General features: G+C 40.0%; 1 protein-coding gene and 2 long non-coding RNA genes across 4 annotated transcripts in view; 2 read left to right on the top strand and 1 right to left on the bottom strand.

The window, feature by feature from the left end:
• The window catches only part of LOC145549086 (uncharacterized), a 29803-nt gene extending 22816 nt beyond the window's left edge, over nucleotides 1-6987 (top strand). Inside the window, exons 2-4 of one of the 2 annotated variants that reach the window (XR_014085034.1) lie at nucleotides 6163-6252; nucleotides 6350-6433; nucleotides 6665-6987. This is a non-coding gene — a long non-coding RNA (uncharacterized LOC145549086). Of the gene's footprint in view, nucleotides 1-5986; nucleotides 6253-6349; nucleotides 6434-6664 lie in introns of those variants that run through there. The other variant, XR_014085033.1, reaches the window with a different exon arrangement.
• llgl2 (LLGL scribble cell polarity complex component 2) overlaps nucleotides 1-27025 on the bottom strand; it is a 107459-nt gene that overhangs the window by 26042 nt on the left and 54392 nt on the right. The window contains exons 7-15 of the mRNA XM_008438116.3: nucleotides 26629-26791; nucleotides 26406-26538; nucleotides 26265-26319; nucleotides 25985-26139; nucleotides 21221-21432; nucleotides 20908-20975; nucleotides 20665-20818; nucleotides 20148-20252; nucleotides 10324-10419 (exon numbers count right to left, since the gene is read on the bottom strand). Of these exons, the coding sequence (XP_008436338.1) occupies nucleotides 10324-10419; nucleotides 20148-20252; nucleotides 20665-20818; nucleotides 20908-20975; nucleotides 21221-21432; nucleotides 25985-26139; nucleotides 26265-26319; nucleotides 26406-26538; nucleotides 26629-26791 (1141 nt within the window). The remainder of the gene's footprint in view (nucleotides 1-10323; nucleotides 10420-20147; nucleotides 20253-20664; nucleotides 20819-20907; nucleotides 20976-21220; nucleotides 21433-25984; nucleotides 26140-26264; nucleotides 26320-26405; nucleotides 26539-26628; nucleotides 26792-27025) is intronic.
• Nucleotides 1919-3154, top strand: LOC108167294 (uncharacterized). Its single transcript, XR_001777657.2, has 3 exons — nucleotides 1919-2008; nucleotides 2114-2166; nucleotides 3070-3154. It is a non-coding gene; the product is annotated as an uncharacterized LOC108167294 (long non-coding RNA).

A 27025-nucleotide genomic window follows, 5' to 3' on the forward strand; every position in this document is an offset into this window, starting at 1 on the left:
AGGAACAGGCCCTAAACACCAGAGCAATAGAGGCTCAGATCTACCACACCAGACAAGACCCAAGGTGTAGGTTGTGCAAGGAGGCCCTGAGACAGTCCAGCACATAATAGCAGGGTGCAAGATGCTGGCAGGGAAAGCGTACATGGAACGACATAACCAAGTGGCGGGCATAGTGTACAGGAACATCTGTGCAGAATATGGACTGGAAGCCCCAAGATCAAAGTGGGGAACACCCCCAAAAGTGGTGGAGAATGACCGAGCTAAGATCCTGTGGGACTTCCAGATCCAGACAGACAAGATGGTAATGGCGAACCAACCGGACATTGTGGTGGTGGATAAAGAACAGAGGAAAGCCGTTGTGGTGGATGTAGCAATACCAAGTGATTACAACATCAGGAAAAAGGAGCATGAGAAATTGGAGAAATACCAGGGCCTCAGGGAGGAACTGGAAAAGACCTGGAAGGTGAAGACCACAGTGGTGCCTGTAGTCATCGGGGCCCTCGGGGCAGTCACCCCCAAACTGGAGCAGTGGCTCAAACAGATCCCAGGAACAACATCAGACATCTCAGTCCAGAAATGTGCAGTTCTAGGCACAGCCAAGATACTGCGCAGAACCCTCAAGCTCCCAGGCCTCTGGTAGAGGACCCGAGCTCAGAGGATGAAACAGACCACCCGCGGAGGGTGAGAAGGGAATTTTATTTTTATATATATATACAGGGCAATGCATTTTAATGCTCAATATTACCCATCAAATACCGTTCCCCTTGTTATACAGTGGGGGAACACTATCTGATGGCCATATTTCGCCCATAAGATACAGTTTCCCTTGTTTTACAGTGGGGGAACGGTATCTGATGGGTGATTTTAACATAGGGGGAACGGTATCTGATGGCCATATTTCATCCCCCACTGTAAAACAAGGGGAATGGTATCTGATGGGTGAAATATGGTCATCAGATACCGTTAACCCACTGTAAAACAAGGGGAACGATATCTGATGGGATACCGATCCCCCATTGTAAAACAAGGGGAACGGTATCTGATGGGTGAAATATGGCCATCAGATAGGGTTCCCCCATTGTAAAACAAGGGGAACAGTATCTGATGGGTCATTTTAACATGGGGGGAACAGTATCTCATGGGTGAAATATGGCCATCAGATAGGGTTCCCCCACTGTAAAACAAGGGGAACGGTATCTGATGGGTGAAATGTGGCCATCAGATACCGTTCGCCCACTGTAAAACAAGGGGAACGGTATCTGATGGGTGAAATATGGCCATCAGATAGGGTTCCCCCACTGTAAAACAAGGGGAACGGTATCTGATGGGTCACTTTAACATAGGGGGAACGGTATCTGATGGGTGAAATATGGCCATCAGATACCGTTCCCCTACTGTAAAACAAGGGGAACGGTATTTGATGGATAATATCGAGCATTAAAATACATTGCCCTGTTTTTATTTCATAAATATATATATGTATACATAGCATATATATACATTTATAATAATTATCTTTGTGACATTTATGTATTTATCATCACTATTATTTATTATTACTAGTATTATTATTGTTATTATTATTAGTTTCCCGCTAAAACGCGAAGAAAGTGACAACTTTGCCGAAACATGTTTGAGCATTCACGGTGTCCGTAGTTCCCTATGCGCGTGCTTTCTCAGTGCTCATCACGAGCACGCGCGTATTTTGCCGCATGGGCGGAGCGGCAAGAAGACGCCGGGGGAACCGTATCTGATGGGGAAACGCGGATTGACGTAACACCGGTATGCATTATGTACAGTAATTGCGTTGACTCCCGATTGTACAATGGCTGGTTGAGAATAATTTTAACTTATTTACTTATGTATTTTTGAGAAAGCGTTATATTGCTACAATATTTTTTACATTTATTTCCACAAACACTCCACAGAATGGGAGTTACATTTGTGTCAATCAGAACTCTTCGGGAACGTTTTGATGTCCGTGATGAGGACAGAGATGCAACTGTGTGTGAGTATCTAATATTTTAGAATGTTGATATTTTGTGCTTCAATATTGTTTATGTACATAATGTAATTATGCTATGTATTGACAATGCACAAAAATGTTTTCCAGCTGCATCAAGGACCTACTGCCAGTCAACCAGATGTTGGTCAAGAAAGAAGCAGGTAAGATTTATTACTAATCTATAGATGTCACAATTCCTTGAATGATTAAAGTACTGTGATTTATTAAAATTCATCAAGGCAAATTATCTGCCTCAAAGTTTGTTGAATTATGTTTTACTATTTATTACCAACTGCTTTTAATTATTTTTTACTTCCAATTGTTTCCAAGTGTTTTCATTTTTTCATTAAAGTTTTCATTTTCTGTAAGAATGTATTAACCCTACTGGTACGAAGCCCGCTGTGGAGCGCGCAAGCATGTGACACATTTATAAGGCTTTGTAATAACACAGACAGCATACAGTGTTCATTTCACCTCTGATGGACAGTACGGACTTCAAACTTTATAAAAGTGGTGTCTTTATATTGGTTTTGTGGTTATTTACTTGAAAATAAAGCCAGGAATATGATCGATCATTTCCGCCTTACTGTGTGGGGGTCTAACTGTACCACATTTCGACACAACCAATGAAAATGTGTTGACGGTCTGTTGCTAGGTAGAACGAAGACACGTGGGGACAAACGAGGGGGGGGGGGCGGGGGGGGGTATTTGGATACGGCAAGAGACTAGGGAGAATTGATGCTGTGGATTTTACTAAGAGTGTTTCGATAGGTTTTTTATACAGTAAGTATGTTATTTAGAGTTTGTGGTGTGTGTAGTGTTAGTAGTAGTTTTGCTAGCGATCGCTGCATGGCTTCGTAGCGAGCTCTGACGCACTGAGAAGAGAAAGACTGCGCGCTGGAATGGCCATTTAGACCTTGGCCTACAAGGGTTAATATAATGTGTTTTGTTTTTTAGTTTTAATGTCTTATGTGTGCATACTAAACTACAGTGAACTACTTCACTGTAGTTTCATAATGACAAAAAGATGCCTGTAGCTCATAATGATTGTTCTGTGTTAACAGCTGATAGAAGAAGGCAGAGAGTTATGGCAGCAGAGGAGGTGGCATTCTGGGAGGATGGCAGCTATGAGGGGGTGTCAGGATGGACTTTGGTGAGGTTGGGAGACCAAGTTCCCCCAATCAGGAGGTCAATGACATCAGGATTACACTACAGGAGAGACGTCGGGTCTACGCTACAGGAGAGACGCCAGGTCTACGCTACAGGAGCGATATGGGCCTGTCCTGAACGCAGCATAATGTTGGATTATGTTTGGACAAAAAAACACCACCAGATGGTCCAGAAATGTACACGCATTTATGTCTTATTTTGTGTGCAAACAGTAAAAAATAAATAAAATGAAAAAGAAAAAAAAACTTCTGTGCCTCATTTATGTTCCTTATATGTGAACATATTGCATTTAAGCAATATCAAATGAATATATTTTAATGCAGCATTAATTTTTTTTATATAGATTTTTTTAAATACAGCATTAAAAATAATAATTGGGGCGGGGTTCATTTATAAAGACATAAGTGCTCTCCGCATTTGCATATGCTAGGCTATTCGTATGCTAAGTAGAGTTGTTAATACCTCCCGCCAGCCCGCTCCCTCGCACCTCCACCCCCCCCTCCTGAGATTCCTCAGTCGACAGATTTCGACTCCGGTGAGTGAAAATGCAAACTGTTGATTGCTGTCGGTATCTGTCGCTCACCAGCTACATTAGCGTCAGAATACAGGGTCAAAAATCCCACTTTTCATGCAGTGTTTTCCTGCAGCAGCTCAATCGGATCAGTGTGTTGATGAGATCTGAAAGGTTCTGATCCTCCAGTAAGTAAAATAACACCAGACCCAATCCATCAGTAAATATAAAATTTTATTTATACACATATAAATTCAATAAATTAGAATTGAAAGCCAATTCATTTCACTTAATTATATTCACTTAGTGAATAAAGTAAAAGGCAAATCAGAATATCTCACAAACTATAAATATCAGTCAGCAACGTGACTTAAGAATTTGATTGGAACCTGTTGGGCAAAACAGATCCTATAAGAACCACCCAGAGATAATTTTTATGGAATAAAGACTCAAACTGTGCAGTGCCACTAAAAATCCACAGACTCAGCTCCCAACAGCTAACTCAGCATATGAGGAGGGCAGAGTACCAGACATATAAAACGTAATCTGAAATGATTTATAATTACTCCATGTCTTATTATAATCAGAGAGCAAAGCTTGCAGGTTTAACTTCTACTTACTTCAGAGGACAGACCACAGGGATGCTCCGTCTCACTTCTTGGTTTGCCTGCCTATTTTTCCGGCCAGCGAACCATTCTGTTACCCAGTGGTCGTTTTTCAGACCACTTAGTCGCCTGTAGTGCTCAGAAATGCACAATATGTCTATAAACAATTCTGGAATATTATAAGGAAGTGCTGAGATATCACAGGAAGAAAAATGCGATTTTTGTCAGCTATTGACACCTTGTTCTGCCGTGCGCATGGAGATTGAGGGCTTTCGGCAAGAGGTTTTAGTCAGAGTCGAACACTGCCAAAAATGGTCAAAAACGCTGTGTGTCCGTGTTCCCCCATCACCCCCCTCCCCTTGTGCCTAGCAGAGGTTTTCGTATTTAAATGAAGTTGCTGAGTGCCATGCAAATGCAAATCAACCATTGAGCACCGCCTTTTGAGTCTTATTCATTTTGTAGCTAATCCTTTTTAATTTCTGTTCACCATAAAGAAGTATGTTTGGAGAAAACAATATCTTATCCATAAAAATATATATTACATGTGTGTTAGGAGCACTGAAAAACTTAGTTTTGGTTGAATTGATATAAAAGAAGAATATTGCATCATTACATACAATAGACTTTTATGAAACGTGATCTTACTTTGACATTCCTCCTATCTGAAGATTTATCTTGTGATGGGAGGAATTGCACAACTTAATCAAAAATAATAATAAAAACATGTTCCAGAGTGGTAGATTGTACATAAAGTATTTTTGTGAATAATATTCAAACTAATGTTAATGTTCACTGATTGCTTTAAAGACCCAGAGTCATGCTATATTGGAGTGGTAGTGGTCATTCCACATCACAATACAGACCATTGTATTGTCTGTATTGTGATGTGCAGAAAAATCTGTACTTAAGAAAGTACAGATTTTTCAGTATTCAGTTGCTTAACTCTTGAGTTTAAATTGAACAACAAAATGGTTGAAAGTTTGTGATACAAATGTTTATACTCTATCAGAAGGTATTCTTTTTTTAAAGTTTTGTTAGTTAAGCATTAAATATAGGTCACGGATTATGAATCATATTCTGTAAAAACTAAAAAGGAGACAGCTCAAAGTAGAATTGAGTAAATAAACATATCAATTGTAATAAAAATAAAATGGGGCTGCACAGTGGCGCAGTTGGTAGAGCTGTTGCCTTGCAGCAAGAAGGTTCTGGGTTCGATTCCCGGCCCCGGTCTTTCTGCATGGAGTTTGCATGTTCTCCCTGTGCATGCGTGGATTTTCTCCGGGTACTCCGGTTTCCTCCTACAGTCCAAAAACATGACTGTCAGGTTAATTGGTCTGTCTAAATTGCCCCTAGGTGTGAGTGTGTGTGTGCATGGTTGTGTGTCCTGTGTGTTACCCTGGATGGATGGATGGGTCACGTAACTTTTGAAAAAATAACTTTTAGAATGTATTTTTTTCTGTCAACTTTCATTTAACACTCCAGTCCAGTTGGTGGCAAGTAATGCGCTTTCATAGTCGGTCAAGCAGCCGCCATTAAACTCCAGAGGAAGATTTGCACTGGTGGTAACGAGTGCTAACTGCTACACCCAACATGAACGAAAATACCCGTGCGTTGTGTGAAATGGTGGAAAAAGTCCTATTTCACGGAGTTACCTTTTCAGTATCGTTTTGATATTACGCAATGTTCGGCGGAAATCAACAGATGACACCGCGGCGGTCCAACAAGACTGCTTGCTTCGTTTCTTACAGAAAGCGTTCTGTCGTTTTCTTAATGCAGAAACAAGAGTAGGGTGAGATTTTGTATTGTTATCTCTATTACATGTGATGTTCTGAACTCTTAAAAATACTCGCATCTTCTTTGATTTTTTTCAGACCTGAAAAATGGCCAAACCGTACCAGCCAGACCTCAGACCACGGTGCCGAGGAGCTCTTACGGAGTCCACCAGGACGAACAGAAATTCAGTAAGTTATGATTTCACATTTAGTGAATAGTGAACACTCGCATATTTGTAAGGAAAACTGATCTTCCCGTTATTTTATTTATTTTGTTATAACGCAGTACAGCAAGCCAGAGTGTGTAACGCAGTAAAAATCTACAAAATGGCGGACGGAGGACGGATCTGAAGACGAAGTCATGAAGCTGGTATGTATAATGACTGCGTTGATTCCTGACTGTACAATGGCTGGTTGAGAATAATTTTAACTTATTTACTTACGTTGATACTTTACCACATAGCCATAGTTTTCAATGACAAATTGATTACACCTCCCCATATTTGGTTTCTAAACCAAGACACTTAAAATGTCAGTATAGTTTCAACAATATGTTTTCATAAAGATTCTTTATGACTTAATGTCTGTTCTGTGTCAACAGCTGCTGGAGGCGAGGGAGAGCGTCCTGGCATCAGAGGAGATTTCCTTTAGGGAAAGTGTCACCATTGACCTCATGTCTGATGAAGAGGATAGCTTCTTCGAGGGTATATCGGACTGGATTGTGAGACCACCACGTTTCCACGGCCAGGAGCTCGGCAAACTCTGCTCCAAACTACAAGAGAGACTTGAAGCTAACCCTAAATACAGCATGTTGCGTCATAAGCGTTGTCGTGAAACCTGGTATAAGCATGTGAGATCTGTCCAGGTGCATGCAGAAAACGGAATAAAGGCCTGAGAAATAACAGTAAACCTTGTATAATGATTTAATGATGAGTATGGTTTGTAACAGGTATAAAACAATAATACACATGCCAATGAAGGAATGTCTGTAATGTATGATCAAAAATATATGTTCTGTACTTTTAATCAGCTGAATGTTATAATACATTATGGAAATTGAGGTTTGAACAACTTGATTGTTGTATAATAATCATTGATTATTAAAGATTAAAGATAACGAGTGAGGAAGAAATATGCTGAAGTAATAGGTCGACAAAGTAACACATTGATTGTGTTTTGTCAGAAAAGAAAGACTTAGAAGGAGAAACTGTGTGGAATGAGTCATTACTGAACGGGGGCGAGGGTGCGGCAGAATCGGAAACAGATGGTCAACGGAAAACAAGTAAAGTACCGGAGATGTAGTAATGAGGTATGAGTGAGTCATAGGAGAGTTGGGGAAGGTTGGGACTTTCCACAGACAGTGGGAAGGTTTTAACATTACGCAGTGGGCAGGTTCTGAAGTTACGCAGCCCTGACCCGTAGACCGCCCTGGGTTGAGAGGGCTTAAAAACTGGAGCACAGGGGAGGAAAGGGGTTCTTCGTCCGCGGCGCAGAAGAGGAGTCAACAAGAGGAAGCAGGCTAAAGACCAGCAGAGGACTACACCCCGGGACCAAGGGAAGCTCAAAGACTTCACGCCGCCAAGAAGGGACGAATTCCACCAGACACCGACCCTGGTTCCAGATCCGACCAACTCCTCTGCCTCTACCCAACGCTCTCAACTCCGACTTGGAGAAGAGACGGGGGTCATTTAATGACAAAGACTCTAAACGTTAGAAGGACAATGTACAGTTTTGCTCCGCTTCTCTTCAGAAAGAGGATTTTGCTCCGGCTGAACAAAGACTCTGACCAAGGACATCTAAAGATTATAGCTGCCGAGACCAAGAACCATCGGGTATGAGTTGACCTGCTTCCCCCAAAGCCTCGCTCAGTGAACTTAGTGACACAAGTTAGGGATAAGAATAAGGATAGGATGTGATTGATTTTAATTTGATTTTATTATATTTTTTACCTATTTCATAACCTTTGGGAAATTAACCGGACCTGTTAGACAGAGAACTGGGCAGTAGTGAGTCCGAAGAGTTGTGAGGCGTAGGCGGGACTTACTATTGGGTAGTAACAAACAGCGTTTGTATGTTGGATCATGCTCAGAAAGAAAGCCACCACCACACGGCCCAGAAGTAGACGAGCATTTTGTGCTGTAATCTTTTTTTTTTTTTAACGATGTGTTATTTTATGTGTGGTTTCTGTATTTGTAGATGTGTTTTTTATATATATATATGTGTGGTTTCTGGTAGATATGTTTTATTTTATATATGTGTGGTTTCTTTATTTGTAGATGTGTTTTTATATATATGCATTATATATAGTGTGTCCAATATGGAGCTATCTACCAACCAATCGTGTCAGTAATGAATTGTGATGTCATTGTTTTTTTCATCCAATGACTGACAATTCACGTGGGTCTCCTGTTGCTTTCACATGTTGAGTAGAGTCGTTAAGCTGTTAACACCGCCCCCGCACCTCCCTCCCTCTTCCCCCCCTTGTAGGATTCCGCATTCGACAGCATTCGACTGCGGCCGGCAAAACTGCGCTACCCCGCCAACTGTCGATTGCTGTCGATATCAGTCGCTGACTAGCTGCATTTGCGTCAGAATACAGGGTCAAAAATCCCACTTTTCGTCCAGTGTATTCCGTTTTCCACCGAACTAACCTATTTGACACTTCGGCACAAGCACAGTGAGAAACATGCTTCTCACTGGACGTTTCCAGTGAGAAACGTCAAACGTCCTTTGAACGTTACACTACACTCCGGGCAAAAATCAGATGACCCAGCTTTCTGCTAGCATGTAAACGCACCATATACACACAAATCTGGGAGCTTCAGAAGTGTGAAATGAGACTCAAAAATACTTGTGCACTCCTAACTGGATCTGTGCGTAAATGCAGTTTTGTGTGTGCATCTAGCGACTCTTGCGTACTTCTTCAACATTTGTATTCGTAGGACGTTTATTTTCTTTTTATGGTTTACAAATCATGTTTCACAGCTACAGATATCCAAAGTTACACACAAAGATGCTTACACGAGTTAGAAATCAAGTATTACACATGCACAGATATTTTTTACACACCCACAGATATTTTGAGACCATTTTAACTCCACACCTAGCTTACATATTTGAAGTTGTTGTCCAGCCAGAGCAGCATATTAACAACTTAATCCTCATTATAATCCGTCATGATTGTTGTTATTCTTTCCGCTTCCACGCATCAGGATGCAGAATAGTGAGATTTGTTGAGAATCAGTGATGTTTAGTTCGGATGAATGCGACCTGAACGTTAGAGGTTTGAATAATTTGAATCGGATACGTATCTGATATGCAAGTGGCCTGGATCGCATTCGAAAAGAATCCAAACTATGCTGTTCAGACTGTCATGAAAAGATCAGATACAGGTCGCATTATGCCAAAAAAATTGGAATTGGGTCACTTCAGCCCGTCTTTAAGGCTGTGAACGCAGCCCTAACCCTAACCCTCCAAATAAAAACCTACCTCACAAAATAAACATCAAACATCAAGCCTGAAAGCACAATACTGTAACAGACTGAATGTTGTGTTTGGAGTTTTATTTTATTTTCTTTGTGGGGAAAAATGCATGCTTTCCCTTTATACTTCAACATAATCTCTGCTGCAACTGCTAGTGGATTTGTTATCAATAGGTTGCCATGGGAACATGTATGTGTGTGGTGTAAAACCGACAGCAAGAGACAGGAATACAAGTGGTTTTGAGTTGTTCACCTGTTTGTCACTGTTATTTTGGAGACTGCAGCCACTGTAGTATATGAAAGCTCAATAAATGACAAACATTGAACTAAATTCCTCGTTCTGTTGTTCAGTCATCAAATAGGATGAAATATGTATTTAAAAAACTCTCCTACAGCTCGTTATGTAAAAAATGAATTGTCCAATATAATGAATTTGTTTAGTGCTCTTATAGATAGACAGGTTAACAGATTTACAGTTGAAACCAGTAGTTTACACACACCATATAAAAAGACATGCATTTTTTTTTTACACTGGCGTGAAATCAAAATAAACTTATCCCATTTTAAGTCAATTAGGATAGCTTCTTTCGATGGCAAAACTTTGTAACTGTCTTTACCATACTTATTATAGTACTTCATTACTCAAAGCTGCAGTGTTATAGCCAGGCGTCATTAAATGATGACTAAATAAACTTATTGGATGAAACATTTGAATAAACTAAACCCTTTAAGCCATTTCGATAAGTAAATGGTGAGACTGTTTCAGGACTCGTCCTACCTTCCAGCGGAATCCCTCTTGTCCCTGCAACAAATCCACAATTTTAGCCTCCACTGTCTGCTCTGCTGCCTCATCATTCAGCTCCAGCATCAGGATCTACAACCACAGAAAATCAGACACAGAAACATGGAGGATTAAAAAATAAATAAGCATATGTGGACACTAAGAAACCCACCTAGTTTGAGATGTTCAAACTAGATGAACAACTAATTACACTAGAACATTTGTGTTTTATTAGCCATACACTACTGAATTTAGAAGTTTGGCACTAAATTCATCATCACTGCTGTTTACATTCCTCCTACTGCCAACATTAAGGAGCCTCTCTGTGTGCTCTATAGTTCCATCAGTGACTTGGAAACTATTCATCCAGAGGGTGTTCTCCTTGTTGCTGGAGACTTCACTCGGGCCAATATGAAGATAGTTCTCCCTCATTTCCATCAGCATGTAGACTTTGCAACTAGAAGCTCAAATACACAGGATAGAGAATACACAAAAATTAAGGCAGGATTCAAGGCAGCACCGTGCCCCACGGTGGCTCGTCAGACCATCTTTCTGAACTTTATTGCTCATCAGAAGAAAACCCATTAAGTAGGTGAGAGTCTGGCCTGCAGGATTCTTGTCAGTATTACAGGACTGTTTTGAATGCACAGATTGAGATGTGTTCAGGGAAGCTGCAACTGACAACCATCACACCAAAGTTGAGGAGTATGCCGAATCGGTGTCTGCGTACATCCTTAAGTGCATGGAGGACGTCACCACAAGGGCAAATCAGAAACTCTGGATGACAAAGGAGGTGCATAAGATGCTGAAAGCACAAAACCCTGCTTTTAAATGTGGGTACAGAGAGATGCTCAGCCAGCCAATGAAAGTTCAGATTATCTGCCATCTCCTCAGATCCAACAGGAACCAGTGTAAACAAACCAATCATCTGATAGGGCTGGGTTTAAAAAAAAAAAAAATTTCTTTTGAATGGCTTGATTAATAAAATCCTTAAATTGATTCCTTTAGTGCAATGTTTTTCAACCTTTTTTGAGTCAAGGTACATTATTTTAATTGAAAAAATCTCGAGGCACACCACCAACCAAAAATGTAAACAAAGGTACTCTGTAGACGCCTATATTACATATTTAGTCATTCTTATCAAAGTCTCTTGAATAGGAATCAAACACAAAAATGTATTTTTATCACATTTTACACTTCTTATTTCAAATTGCACTTAACATGTCCACTTCAAAAATACCCCTGAACAGAACCACAACACTATGGTGTTAAATTTAAAGAAGTTGTAGAAAACTTCAAACTGTTTTACAAACTAATCCACAAGCATCTTATAGCCGGAATACAGAAAATAATTCTTATTCTGAAAGAAGCAATAATATTTGGGAAACATTTCATTTCATATTCACTGTTACAATATGAAGAGTTGCATGTACAAAATGTCAATATCTGTATATTTTACCCACCTGGTGTGAAACCTGTACATGTTTGGATGAAAACAGCTGATTTCCTGGCAGAAATTGAAGAAAGATGAAGCTTTTCCTCAACAACTCTGTTTCTCTCTGCTTTTAGTTTTTATAATAGCCAGACTAGAGAAGCTCATTTCACACAGACATGTTGTGGGAAATGGACCCATGTTACTGCTGAGCTTCTCTCTTTTCCATCACAGTCTTGCTAGATAGGATGCTCTCACCGCTACCTGTAACATTCATGCATCACTAATTCTCTTGTTTTAATGTAAAATGCTCTGTACCTGCTGCCATCTAGTGGTAAGAAAATTACATGATTACGCTGCTAGTCATTAATCTACAGCAGACACTCAAAGATGGCATTATTTGCAGATAATTCATTTTCAAAAAATCTTTTAAAACCAATTACCGTATTTTTCGGACTATAGAGCGCACCATACTAGCACCTTCATTTTTTGGGGGGGTGGGGGATGAAAGCTGCTCTCGGTTTTCCATAAGGACCCAGCAGAGGGCTGCGTCCTAATAAATCTGCTGTAAGGACGCAGCACTCCGTCTCCAAAGCCGAACCATGGTTTCGTTCACACCGAGCTTAAATGCAGCGGCTCTATTTCCCTCCTGTAGTGCCAGATCGACAGCCCTCAACTTAAAAGCTGCATATGAGTTTGAAAACATTTCTTCGTCGTGACTGCTGCTAGCATGTGGTTGTTCTAAATGAAAATTAGCACGTTCTTCTTTTGATTTACAATTTTAACTTCTAAAGATTCACTACCTGCTAGAGAGCCCCCTGGTGGTTGAAGAAAAATCCACAGAAAAGCTGCACCGGGCTACAATCCGCATGGTTCAAAGCTTAGGAAAAAAGTAGCAGCTTATAGTCCGGAAAATATGGTACCGTAGGTGAAATTGAATAATTTCTACGGCACACCTGACGATCACTCACGGCACACCAGTGGTGGGAAGTAACGAAGTACAAGTACTTCGTTACTGTACTTAAGTACAATTTTTGTGTATCTGTACTTTACTTAAGTAGATTTAATAATGGATACTTTCTACTTTTACTCCACTACATTTTACAGTAAGTATCTGTACTTTCTACTTCACTACATTTCTACAAACTGTCGCGTTACTCGTTACATCCAAGTCGCGTTGCGCTTTTTTTTCCCGTTAAAATGTTAAATTCAGGGATTTAAGGTGGCGCCGTAAAATCCAAGCAATAACGTGACTTAGTGTCTATTGTCACCCATCGGCTCCACCTTTACTCGCACGCGGAGCTCCAGACATGCGCAGTGGTTTCCTCTGTGCGTCAGTAATATAATAGCGCTGCATAAATCATAAGATATGGCGACATGTAAAATCAACAGCGCTTCGCTTTCACGGATGGTTGGACTTCGTCCAATTTTTAACGTCACTTGGAAGGAAAGCTTAAAGAAAGGTAAGCTCCGTGGACGTGATGCTAGCAAAGCTAGCTGTACTGACTGAGACACATGTTGCATCTGAGATGAAGAAAAGTTGTCACTCATGCCCTGAATTACTGTGTGGAGGTGTTGACTGAGGTGTTGCATATATGGGACAACGCTGTGACCAACGTGCAATATAGTAATATGACATTCATGGACGATCCGATTCTTCTGGACGGATCTTGACCAAGTCCTATAGTGCTGAAGCCTCACTGAGAGCCGTTCTTTGTTCTTGTAATGCTCTGCGTACACTGCAGTAGCTATTTTATTTCATTAAAATATCTTTATATTGGCGAATAAATAAAACAAGAACGTAGGAACACAGAGCATGCTCATTGCTCTTTGTTTTCGTCACCTGTCATGGTGGCAGACGTTGCAGCAGGAGGGAGGATGAGAACAGTCACGGTGCTCCTCCTGCTTGGTTACTTCTTGCTTATTGGGCCTTGGACAGTGTTCATAGTTGAGTGTTGTTAATTGCTATGTTTAATGGTGCAGACAATTATTATTTCTGACATTGGCAATATGGGCAACCGCCCAGGGTGTTATATTTTTAGGGATGGCAGGAGACCTCTAGACCTCTGTGCATTGTGGCACAGAGATGAAAGCAAAACAGAATGAAGAAGAGTTTGAATTGTCACTGGTTAAATTTATTTCAGCTCTAAGTATTTAATATCTAGGTGTTTTTATGGGTAAGTGAATCTTTCATATCAATTTGAGAAGCAATTTTGATTGTGCACTTAATTTTATTGTCATGTCATGTCATGGTGCTGGTTTTGATTTGGTCTTGGGTTAAGTGGTCCAGACTACAACTCTGCTACGAGGCTCCTTGGTTCCATGTCCTCCTCTGCCAGTTGGATTTCTTTCAAAATAAATGTGTGGCAAAAAAGTGAAGTTTATGCTATGTTAGGACAGGAGACAAGAAGTTTCCATCCCTGAAATTATGATGCATGGAATCACATATCTAAGTCTAAACTATGTTACAGAGTAAACTCAATAAAAACATGCTTTATCTGTGGCATTGATCATTAAAATGGCACATTACTGATGTATTAAAATTAAATACGATTGGACACTTAATGATATTAGCGATTAGGCTATTCAGCAAGTACTTTTACTTTTAATACTTAAGTATTTTTAAAAGTCAGTACTTTTTTACGTTTACTTAAGTAAAATGTTAATGTGGTACTTTGACTTTTACTTGAGTACATTTTGGTTTGTGTATTTGTACTTTTACTTAAGTAAATTTTTTGAGTACTTTCTCCACCACTGCGGCACACCAAGTGTGCCGCGGAACAGTGGTTGAAAAACACTGCTTTAGTAGAATCTTTAAAAACTGCAGAAGCACGTGCCCTTTTTCCACCGGCTCGGCTCTACTTGGCTTGCTTTGAGAGTGTTTCCACAGACTTCTTTTCGAGGCTGGTCCTGCTTTTAAGGTTCCTGCTTCAGAGCAGTGCCAGCCGGGCCGCTCCTGCTTTCGTGGGTGACACAAGCTTCGCTCTTGCTCACTGATTGGCCGAGGGCGTGGTCAGATGTAGCAGCAACGAGAGAAGAAGGAAAGGCGCAACATTTCAAACTCGCTGCAACACAGAAGTAATGGAAGCTGCAACTAAAGGTGAACAAAGATGCCGGTTTTTCTTTGCATCGGATTTCAATGCAGTGAGGAATAAGTCGTTTTTGTCAACGTAGCGGAGGGAATGGAAAGCCTCGTTTGGGTTCTGCTGCGTCGGAACCCAAACGCAGCGCTACGGTGCACACCAACTCAGATGCAACCAACGCCGCAGCTGCTCTCCAGCCAGGTGAGGCGCATTTACTGAAAATACTCAGTTGCACATTCCTCAGTTATAAATAACTATCAATATTATGCAGCATGTAAGTGCTTCGATCGTTTCTCATTTTACCGTTATTGCACCGGATTTTGTCCCGTTGTGAGATAGAATGTCATATAACATGTTTTATTATTATTGTAAAATAGCTAGATATCAGTTCTGTAATTAAAAGATTATGAACTATTAATTGTACAGGACATAAAAATTAACAATAAACCTGAAGAAAATGAGTGGTATTTTATCCATGGCTGTATGTCTTGCATAGGTCTAAAACTTACAAGTAATTATGTTTTGTCTTTAATTCACAATTATAAATAATTCCAGTTATTTATAATTGTGTATGTCTGAATGGTTAAAAAAAAGATATAAAGTAACATGTCTGTTTTAAACAATTCCTTCTGTGTATGTAACTTCCACATTAGTAACTGTTATTTATCTACATTTATATGCTACAAGCTATAATATCTGATTACTTTTCCCAGGGAACAGAAGAAGAGGAAAATGGCTGACACAATGGTGAATAATGAGAAAAGTCAGAACAACTCGATCTCTTTCAGGAGGAAGCAGCTACCAGCACTGAGATGACAGAGCTCCATGGAGAGTTGAGACAAACAAAAGAAAAATAAATACTATTGTGCTCTCAAAGAACAGTCTCTTTTTTTATACTCACTCCACACAACACTCCACCCATGTGACACAGGTGCCCCTGAAGTTGTCTAGTCATTATTGATGCCCTTGATTAAATGGCATCAATAACTGTTTTCTAACTGTTCTATTTCTTGTTCCTTACTTATTACGTTTTCTATTGAAATTCACAATTATTCTTATTACTAAAACATCTCAAAATGTGTTCATTATTAATTCCATGGGCCATCATCATTCCTGTGTTATCCCCATACCTATCAAGTCTCACGTTTTTTCCGGGAAACTACTGTATTTTACCCCTGTATTTTATATCCCCTCTTCCCCGCTCTTACATTAGCTTCTCTCCCTCCCCGCCTTTACCTCTGTGACGTTACTGTGTGGTAATTAACATATTGGTTAGTTTGACACACTTCTCTGAATGGGCTTACATGCTTTTTAGCTTTTGTTGTCGTAGTTTTTCTGACCTGCCTCGTCTTGTACCCGCTCACTTTTCCCGGACTCCGGTTTGCTGAAATGGTGCCATTTATAACCTTGGTGGACAGGGGCAGGCAAAGGAGGACTGAGGGATTTCACTGGATAAGGCTGTCGCGGTCGATAAAAATGATATTTGATATATTTTCTTTTGTGAGCTGCACAGCGGCGCAGTTGGTAGAGCGCCACTGCTCTACCAACCTTCTTGCCTTGCAGCAAGAAGGCTCTGGGTTCAAATCCCGGCCCGGGGTCCTTCTGCATGGAGTTTGCATGTTCTCCCTGTGCTTGCGTGGTGTTGAGACGCTTTACCAAGGTTGAGAAAGAGTTACATGCTGTTAGACAAAGGAACCCATTGTAAAGAGTTACATTTTTGATTCTGTTAGACCAGTGGTTCTTAACCTTTGTTGAGGTACCGAACCCCCCAGTTTCATATGCGCATTCACCAAACCCTTCTCATCCCCCCCACCGCAGAATATTTTGCGGTATTCTGATTTAGTAATGTAATTATATTAGCTGTGTTACCACCCCCACGCCACTAGAGGCAGTAGCAACCCCGAAAAGATGCGACTAAGGAGCAGATTTTGACTATAGAATTGGGTAAAAACGGTGAGTTTTGCTGAAGTAATTAAAGACACAAGCTCAAATCCATGCTGAGAGTGGAACTCCTTCGATCAGTGCTCCTCCGCAGCTCTGATTGGCTAAGCAATGTAACGTGATCCTCTGCAGCAAGTGATGGCAAAGCGGGGCGTCATTACGACTTTACACAAGTGTGTCTTTATCTCTGCTGCAGAGGCTCCGCCGAACCCCTGAGACCGACTCACCGAACCCCTGGGGTTCGATCGAATCCAGGTTAAGAACCACTGTCAAGGCCAATTTCTCAGTAAACAGAAACTGATCAGGCCACAGAGACATGGTGTGATTTCAGGGAGTGTCTTCAGTCCATATAATCAGCTGCCTCCTACTTTTCCTCAGACGCTGCACAGACTTTTTTAGAAACTCTTCCCGACTGTAATGGTAAAAGCGTCTCTTTTGAAAGTGAATAAAATAAGTAAAGTCTGAATGATTTTGTTGGCTGATTTTATGCTCCATGTGTTCGATTCCCGGCCCGGGGTCTTTCTGCATGGAGTTTGCATGTTCTCCCTGTGCATGGTGGGTTCTCTCCGGGTACTCCGGCTTCCTCCCACAATCTAAAAACATGACTTCAGGTTAATTGGTCTCTCTAAATTGTCCCTAGGTGTGAGTGTGAGTGTGTGCGTGCATGGTTGTTTGTCCCGTCGGTCTCTGTGTTGCCCTGCGACAGACTGGCGACCTGTCCAGGGTGTACCGTGCTTCTCGCCCGGAACGTTAGCTGGAGATAGGCACCAGCAACCCTCCCGACCCCAATGGGGACAAGGGTGCACAGAAAATGGATGGATGGATATTTTCTTTTGTTAAATTATAACAGATTAGGTCCATTCCATATACAGTATGTGCTTCAGTCTGTAGTCCAGTCAGCCACTCCTACCCTGGACAAAAGTTCAGACTGAATGCAGCTTTTTTTTTTTCTCTTCAAATTGTCAACAGTCACAGTTGGCCTGTAAATTGCGTTGCTGCAATTTACAGGCCACTTCATACTTTTACCCGCATTTGGCCAGTGGCGAGTGCCAATTTTTACCTCTGATTAAGTCGCATAGTAACTAAGCACAGCGACTGGAGGTGGGGCGCTATACCTCCCACCGCCAGGAGGCGTCACCCTGCTGCAGACTGAACAGGTGTTCTATCTTTCTGTGCTACCCATGAATCTATCCTATCTTGTGGTCCTACATACTTCTTACTCAGCAGATTTCTTATCAATACATCCTACATGTGGAAGTTTCATTTAGTCCGTTTTATTTCGAAGATTAAAACAAGCTTTATTCAATTTATGTTATTTATACCTGGCTTTATACCCTGTCGATGTACTTTAAAATATTTTAGTTTGATAACGCTCTTTTTCATTAAACCATGCTAATCAGAGCATGTTGGCAGCAATAATATGTGGGATTGAAGCTGTGAAATAGTGGTGTAATAATAGTGTACATTAAGCATATACTGTAATTTCAGGTACACAGTTACCTGCACAGTTCACTGGATACATTGTGGCTGCAGTGAATTTGAGAATAGACTGCTATGCAACGTATTAATGCGCGGAGTTGCGGTGATATGTATTTGAAGATGTCTGTGTTTAATTTAATTCCAATAAAAACTTGTTTCCCATGTCTGATACCGTTTTATTCTTACAAATACCTCTGTATTTAAATATTTTTTACAATGCAGGATATTCTAATAAAAGGATTAGTGCACACATCTATACTATTCTATAGCTTTTCATTTTAAACGTGTAAAGGATATTCAAATGAAGTGATCTTGTGGTTTTGTCACGTATATACCATACCATACCAACTTTAAAACAACCACAGCTGACATTAAAACACAACATAATTTAAAAAAACAACTCTAAATAAATAGTTCCAATGCCATGCTAAGCATAACTTAGCTTCCACTTCAGTCCCATCACTCAAATAATCTTATATAATGTATTTAACATTAACACAAACCGTTATAGCAGTGGTCCCCAAACTACGGCCCGTGGGCCGCATCCGGCCCGCCTCCACATTTGGTCTGGCCCCATGAACAATACCAGAGAGCGTTTAGATTTTACTTATAGTACTTATAATACTGGGATCATTATGAGAATTTGAGGTATAGATGTTAGGATTCAATAGATGGCAGCAGTGCAACAATAATGGATACAAGCTGCTGTTAAAATCTAAAGAAGAAGAAGAAGAAGAAGAAGAAAAAGTAGAAGAAGAAGAAAGCGCCCATTTTCATTTAGCACATGCGAGTAGCAGACATTAAGGATCAGCACTTTTACTGTTACATTTACCGTTCGGAAACTACCGTAATCAGTTCTGTTAAATCTAAACTTGGGACCTCTTTCTTTTTCAACTGTAATAAATGTGATATTCAATTGACCTGTTATGACTCAAATTTTGGGTATCCGCCCCCCTCTGCTGCGTGCTGCATCATTGTGGAAAACCTAGAGCGACAGATATCTGCGGCTTATAGTCCGGAAAATATGGAAGTTTTTTATGAAAATTAATTTCATAAATAGTGTTATTAACTGGATTTTTTTCTGTGAAGAACCCAGAGAGGGTTATTTGGCTATTATTTATTTCATTAATAGTGTTATTTATTTCCTGAGTTTTGTTCTGTGAAGAACCCAGAAAGAGTTATTTGATTGTGCTTTCTGGAAAAGAATCCATTTTTACATTTAGGTACTCCTGCAATCGTCACACTTTTTCTGTTACAAACTGACTCCGGCCCCCCACCAGAGAAGGGAAAAGTTATGTGGCCCTCACAGAAAAAACTTTGGGGACCCTGCACTATAGTTTTCAATTTGTAAACATGACGGTAGCAGTTGTGGATGCGTAGCATTGACAGATAGACATAGCTCTCTATCCCGTGCTATGGTAGGAAAATCTGACGAGGAAGCACTGATAGTCAGAACACTGGGCCTGTGGAAACGCGTTAACTCTGAAGTAGAGCCGAGACGCTGAAGTAGAGCCGATGGAAATGGGGCATTATATTGATATATAATTACAGCCTTAATTTTATAACCTACAAAAGTTAAAACCTAAATTTTATGCACATAAGAGATCATGAAATTTAGCAATTTTGATGGTCTCTTATAAATGACAGATTGCATGTACATGTAAATGGTTCAGAAATCAAGTCTATGATGTTCTTAATAAATGCCATATTCATGCCACTTTAAGGTTTTGTTTTGAGACTTTGTCCAAAGTGTCTTTCACTTTTGTCCACTTTATCAAGATAAATGTCATTAACATTTTCAACTATTGTTGTTCCAACAATATCTTTAACCTTGGGGATCTGCCAAGGTGTTTAATAAATTCAAACGATGTTATGTGTGTCATCACCTGTCCTGCAGTGCCAGCAACAGTAAGGTAGCCACTATATTTGCATAGATGGATCTTCTGGATTCCAAGCCTTGGGTCATCACTGTATGGGTCGAAGCAGCCAACCTGTAAAGAAATGACACAACCAGGATACTTAGCCATTACGCAAAAGAGAGGGGGAGATGTACGCCCTGGACAGTTCGCCAATACAAGAGACCAAGAAACCAAACAGTCATGTCATGGACGGTGGGGAGAGCCAGAGCACCCAGAAGGAACCCACGCATGCACAGAGAGAACAAGCAAGCTCCAGCAGAAAGATCCCAGTTCGGGACTTGAACCCAGGACTTTCTTGCTGCTACCAACTGCTGCACCGTGAAAATAATGTAAAAACAACAAACTCTTAGATCAGAACATACAAGTCTTTCAATTGAAAGTTTTCATATTAGTACCCCAGCCACCAGAGCAGAAAAAGCCTTCCACTGGGTATCTGCTCCTTCTCATTCTAAAGAAGCAAAATGTAGATTGCAGAACACACAACCTTTCGGAAGGGTGGCCACTCTCCTTCAGCGCCTTGGCTCATGTTGTCATTAAGGTCAGCATCTGCATTGAACACTGCCGCTGTGGACAGCTTGTACAGAGGATACAGGCAAACTCCTGATGCATCCCAAAAGCGCACAGTTCCATCCTCATGTCTGTATGAACCAATAAAGAATGTACTGTTAACATGTGCTGTATTTTAAGGTGGATTTGTGGAACATGTGAAAAAAAGAGATGAACTGACCCAGTGAGCAACAGGTCCCTCTGTGGAGGATCTGGGGCCAGGTTCTGACCTCCTGTTATCGGCCAAGGCTAACAGGAAAACAGGGAAGTCCATCATGTTAAAACAGGAAAAATATGACTGTAGAGTATATCGTGCAATGTCAGTTTTTCCATCAGTGAATGGAGATCTGTTGCGTAAAAAGCTTTTCAATATTACAGGAACGTCTCGTTTATTGAAAAGAAATTTTGGATGAAACAGGTTTTGACACAATAATTAGACAGATCATGTTTAAATTCATGAAGGAATAAAAATAACTTCCTGCCAACATGGGAACCTTTTTTGAGTACTGAGTGTTCTGGACAACTCCAGCAGCAATAATCCTTTCCCATAGTTTAAGGGGAATGGCAGACACATGGTGGGAGCAGGTGATGGCTGAACTGTGGAGCGGAACCAGGTAAGGTGTCTGAATAACAGGCCAGCCTTCCGTCTGCAGGTCTATGACAACCAGCTCCTCCTCCACCAGTACCACCAGCGCGCTGGGCTCTCCTGCAGAGACATGCAGAGATTCTCAGAACCACACCAAGCTGAGGGAGCATGAGAGAAATAATCATGTGTTAATCAAACTGAAGACATTTGGATGCAGATCATTGCCACTGGTCTTTGTTTCACCACACGATTCATATGGTTCAGAAAAGAAGCTTGATCTGTTTTCACCTGCTGTATGTCTATGCTTCAAGTTTTGATCAAACTGAAGCACAGGTTCATTTTAAAGGTGATATGTCATGCAAAATCCACTTTTTTAGCCCTTGAATAAATTTGTGTACTTTGAGCGTCTAGGGATGCATAAATTTGTATTTAATTTGTCCCGGTCCCGGTCATTTTTTTCTTTTTGGGTTATATTTTTCAGTCTGTTCATTTTTCTCAATTGCTTGTTCTTGTCTAGAGCAGGCAATTTATTCTAGACAAGAATCAATAGACTGTTCTGCAAATGCAGTTCCACTGCATTTGATGTGGAACTGGTAAACAAGGTCACGATTTTCTGCTAATCAGTTTTGTGAATCTGCCATTTTTTCCTTGCATTGATTTTGTAGCCCAAGTTCAGTAATGCCTAAGTTAGAAGTAGATAAGTCAAAATATTCGGTTCTAAAGTGTATTAACGCACAAGATTCCTTACACCATCCACCAGCATCAGAGCATGTTCAAAGCATCTGGTTCAATTTTATTTTTCTCGGGAATGTTCCCACATCAGTGGGGAAAGTCTGTTTGCATGGAGCACTTAAAGAGGAGTGCTTCTGCAACCTCTGGCAGCAAAGAGGGATTTTCCAAAAGACTTTGATTGAGGAGTAAGATCCTTCTCTATGTAGAAATGAGGTTCACAGCAAAGCAGTAAGCTGCTAATAATGCTAAAATGACGGCAAAGCTTATTTTAGACATGAATTTTGTGTGTTCTGGCCATTAGCTCGACAGTAGCGTTGTACCATCTCTTCGTTTAGCTGGCCTCTTGATATAACTATTGCATGATTTGAAAATAATTATTTGGCTTTGATTTTTTGATTTTTGTCTCATTAAACACATGACCCAAATGCATTCAGTGACATTCTTGATGGTCTCGTTTGCCAATTTGTTAATTATGTCGAGGCTTCATTTACTTCATTCATATTGTTACGCTGTGTTTAATTTTTAATGATGTAAAGCCCCCCCGGAGAGGAGCGGGTACTGTCCCCCACTCGTAGCCCTATTCGGGTTAGAGTCCCTTGAGTAAAACGTTGGTTAGAGTCCCATTTAAACGACGTTTAACTAAAGTCCTACGGGGTTTAGAGTCCCAGTTGACGCAGTATAATAATACAGTAATAATACCATGGTGATGCTTTCATTTTAATGTGTGGTTCTGCAGGCTTGTCTTCATTCTCCTGCTCTGGGTCAGACATTGGCACCAGTCTTCATCATCATCATCAATTTAATTTATAGCGCACTTTTCATTAATAAAAATCTCAAAGTGCTACATGGTGCAGCTAAAAACAGATAAGTCTTCTGTTGTTGACATCTTCAATAAACTTTGGAATAAAAAGTTTCTCTGCTGGTAGATAATTTTTAAAATGTGTTTTTTTTCAGCCGATTGAAAGGGCAGAACTTTGACTTGGCAAGAAATGTTATATTTTTTACTGTTTATGCAATGTTTCATGACTCTGTGTTTTGTGTTTAATGATGTAAAGCACTTTGGGTAACACTTTATTTTACAGGGTGTAAATAAGACTGTCATAATACCGTCATAACCATGACATAAGACCTGTCATGAACATGAGAAAGTCTTCATGACACTTTATGACTATTGTCATAAAGTGTCATTCGGTAAATCGTGACACTTTTAATACAAAGTTGACATTATTCAAAATGCCTTCGTTATGACTTAACTTCTTAACTTCACATTTTCTTTGAGAAAACAACATTGACTATGTTCTCTTTCTTTGTAATGTTACATATGAACAATTCAAGCTAATGGTACCTAGCTGTAATTTAATGTTAGCTAAAGTTATTAAACTCCATTACTGTAAGGTTAGCCCTTAATCTTAGACATATTTTAAAGGCAGGCAAATAGATTTTTCCCTCCAATTTTAATATAGCAAATTAAAAGATAATATGTTAGTCAAAGTTAACTTTTATGTGCATTATTTAGCAACTTTTCTGATGTTACATGATGCTTGTGTTCTCTGCTTTGCCGACTTTAGCCACATGAAGACCCATTTTAGCCTAAGGACACATGATGAAGGGAGGTGGGCAGGGAAAGGTAAGTGGGGAAGGAGGAGCAGGAATCAACATCCATCAGCTGAGTTAATAAGTTACATTTTAGACTAACTGTTGTCAAATGTAAAACTGGTGTTTAGTCTATTTATTTATTTATTAATAAACTTCTTGAAAACATCCATAAGCCAGAGTATCTGGTTGGAAATAATTTTGAATGCTCATTAAATGATAAGGTACAATCACGTGCCTAAAACTATACATTAAGTGATGCAATTTGAATAACAACAGTGGCAGTCTGTCTGAACTGTTGAAACAAATATTTGGCAGAATATTTGTTTCTGCCAAACAAATATTTGATCAGAATAATTTTCCTCAGCTCTAGTTATTATGCTACTTTTATAAAGAAATAATTGTATTGCACGTTATAACGTCATGCTAACTAGATATTAGTCTGCCAGTCTACCATTCTGACAGTGTGCAGCAAGGGACACTTTTGGAATGGTATTTAAATAAATGCTGAATTAAGATCACATTTTTCTTTTTTGTTTAGGGGTTGTTGTTTTTTTTAGGTGACCACAATGAATTGAGCCATCACCCGCCATGAAAATGTCCAGAAGAGATTCACCAAGTTTGAATTCATAAAAAGGCTTTCACCATGATTATCATTGACCACAACTATTACAAGAACAGCTATAATTCCTGAGCATTTCTGGACATCTTCAAAGAGCTGCTTCCAGGAAATGAAGACAACAAGAAGATCTCCCTGTTTTCAGAGCGTTACAGGAATGCTATAACGAAGGAGACAGCTAACTGTTGAAAGAACCTATTTTCTTAAGTTAAAGAATAAATAATTCTGTTTTAGTTTTTCAATCAGTGTTTCAGAGTTACAGAGGTTAAACCCTCTGTTTGAAGAATAAGTAATCTTTTGTTTTATTCCAATGTACAAAGAGTTTGTTTTACAGCTATGATGGTAGTTACAAGTAGCTCAGTATCACTTCACTTGAGGTAAGACTTAATATCAGTGACTCTGTTAGCATAGCATTTGACACTGTAATAACACCGAATGACATCTTTATAATTGTTGCTACTAGTTTTACTTCACTTGAGGTAAAAGTTAATATTAATGACACTTAATGACATCTTCATAACTGTTGCTACTTGTTTCACTTTACTTGAGGTAAGAGATAATATTAATGACACTGTAATAACACTTAATGACATCTTCATAACTGGTACTACTTGTTCCACTTGATGTAAAAGGAAATATTAATGAGTGTTATTAAATTATTTGACAGTGTAATAAAGCTTAGTGAAATGTTTATTGTTGGTCCTACTTGTTTTGCTTTATTTCAGGTAGGGGAAATATTAATTACCGTTTTGTTAGTGCAATAACACTTCATGACATTATTATGACTACTATTATGACATAATGATTCTTGGTTAATGTCAAGTTGTCATAAAGATGACAATTTTGGCTAGGGTAATGACAAGTTGTCATAACGGAGACATTTTTGTCTAGATTAATGTCAAGTTGTCATAAAGACATTTTTGTATAGGTTAATGACAAGTTGTCATAACAAAGACATTTTGAATAATTTCAACTTTGTATTAAAAGTGTCATGATTTACCGAGGAGGACTTCCTCATGTTCATGACAGGTGTTACGTCATGTTTATGACAGTCTTATTCACACCCGTCACATAAAGTGTTATCGCACTTTGAAATGCCTTGCTGCTGAAATGTGCTATACAAATAAAATTGGATTTGATTTGTATCAAAAACTACAAAAATTCACTGAACGGGTTGAAGTGGAATGCTCTGTGACCTAGAGGGGAGCGTAAAATGTCTCATTCACATTTAAAAAGACCGCAGAAAAAAACAAGGAGTCTATGGAGCTACAATAACCAGGAACTGCATTGCAGTTTTACATTATATAGATCATGAGCAAATAATTTACATGTGAAAAGGAAGGATTTAAATGCATTATAATGTCCACTTTAAGCCCAACAATAATTGTTACCCTGCATTTCAAAAGCTGTTCTGACAGCTTTTGAAATGCTGTAACTGGACACGTGGGCACAGTAAGTAATCCCAGTGGCACCCTGGAAAGTGAATGTGTTCACTGGTTTCTAGACAGTAAACTACCAAAAACTATCACTCTGTCTATGTACGAATAATGACTGAGTTCTAGCATTATAAATTAGAGCAGTCTCTAAAGATAGTTTCTTTGAATTCCTTTTGCATGAACCTATTTATATTCAGAAAGGTTCTTTTCCTGCTTTGTACTAAAACAGCAGGAAAATGCTAGACGGTTTATTAGGCCAACGAGGAGGAAGTCCTGAGGTTTTCAAGCCTGCCTGTGTGCTGGGGGCCATCTCTGGTGACAAAGAAGTCGATGATCCTGGAGGTAAAGTCGAAGGCCACTTGTGTTTTACTGTAGATCACAGTGATGCAATGTCTGTCCCCATAGCTGGCCCGTGGCATGCCGCCACTGAACAGCAGGAACGGAGGCCTACACAAACAAGTTCCAGTTCAGTTCGGTTTGCCCACTGGTTAATGTGTAACATGTCCAGGGTGAACATTTGCAAGAATTTACTGAGGACACTGTCCAAAGACTACTAAGTGTAATGAGCTCACCCTCCTGCAGTCGGAAGCTGAACTATTTTACTGATGGCCTTGCAAGGAAAATGTCCTGGAACAAGAAAATAAATTATCAGCCTCAAACATTACAAATGTGGCAGGAAGTTCAAATGGGGGGAAAAAAAGTTTCCTCTTCACCGTATGGAACATTGGTTTTCTCCTCTTCCTCCCTTTCTTCCCCAGTCCTCAATGTCCAGCAGCAGTAGCTTCCATCGCTGTGGGAGCTCAGAATGCAGCTTCCATCCTCCTTCCACCACATGCTCTCCAGCTGCTACAGGTGGATCACATTCAGAGGATTAGGGCAGCTGGGCTGGCAGATGGCTGGCAGCTGGGCTATTACACTCCCACTCTTGACACTTACCTGAGTGGCCGGGATGTGGCGGATGGCAAGGCGGTGATCCAAATCCCAGATGACCATCAGTCCCCGTCCATAGCCGATAGCAACCTGATTGGAGTTGACGGGGTTCTCCTGCAGGGCCTCAACATGTTCCAGATTCCTACGGCCAATGTAGTCATCTGGTACACTGGAATAACAACAAAAAGTCAACTGTGAACAGAGCCGACAGAGGCAGGTGAGAGCAGGGAACAAGCTTTGTTTCCTTCAGATTAGCTGAGTTTTGCTTGACGATGTCATGGAGTTCAAAGAGATTCTGTATTTGAGCACATTCCAATATCTTTTCTAATCTCACAAGATTCAGAATGAAAAAACATATGCTCTGCTTCACCATTTCAGTTGTGTTCACACCCAGATATGAGAT

This window comes from Poecilia reticulata, chromosome 19 (assembly GCF_904066995.2).
Source record: "Poecilia reticulata chromosome 19, P_reticulata-male-v2, whole genome shotgun sequence".
Taxonomy (NCBI): Eukaryota; Metazoa; Chordata; class Actinopteri; order Cyprinodontiformes; family Poeciliidae; genus Poecilia; species Poecilia reticulata.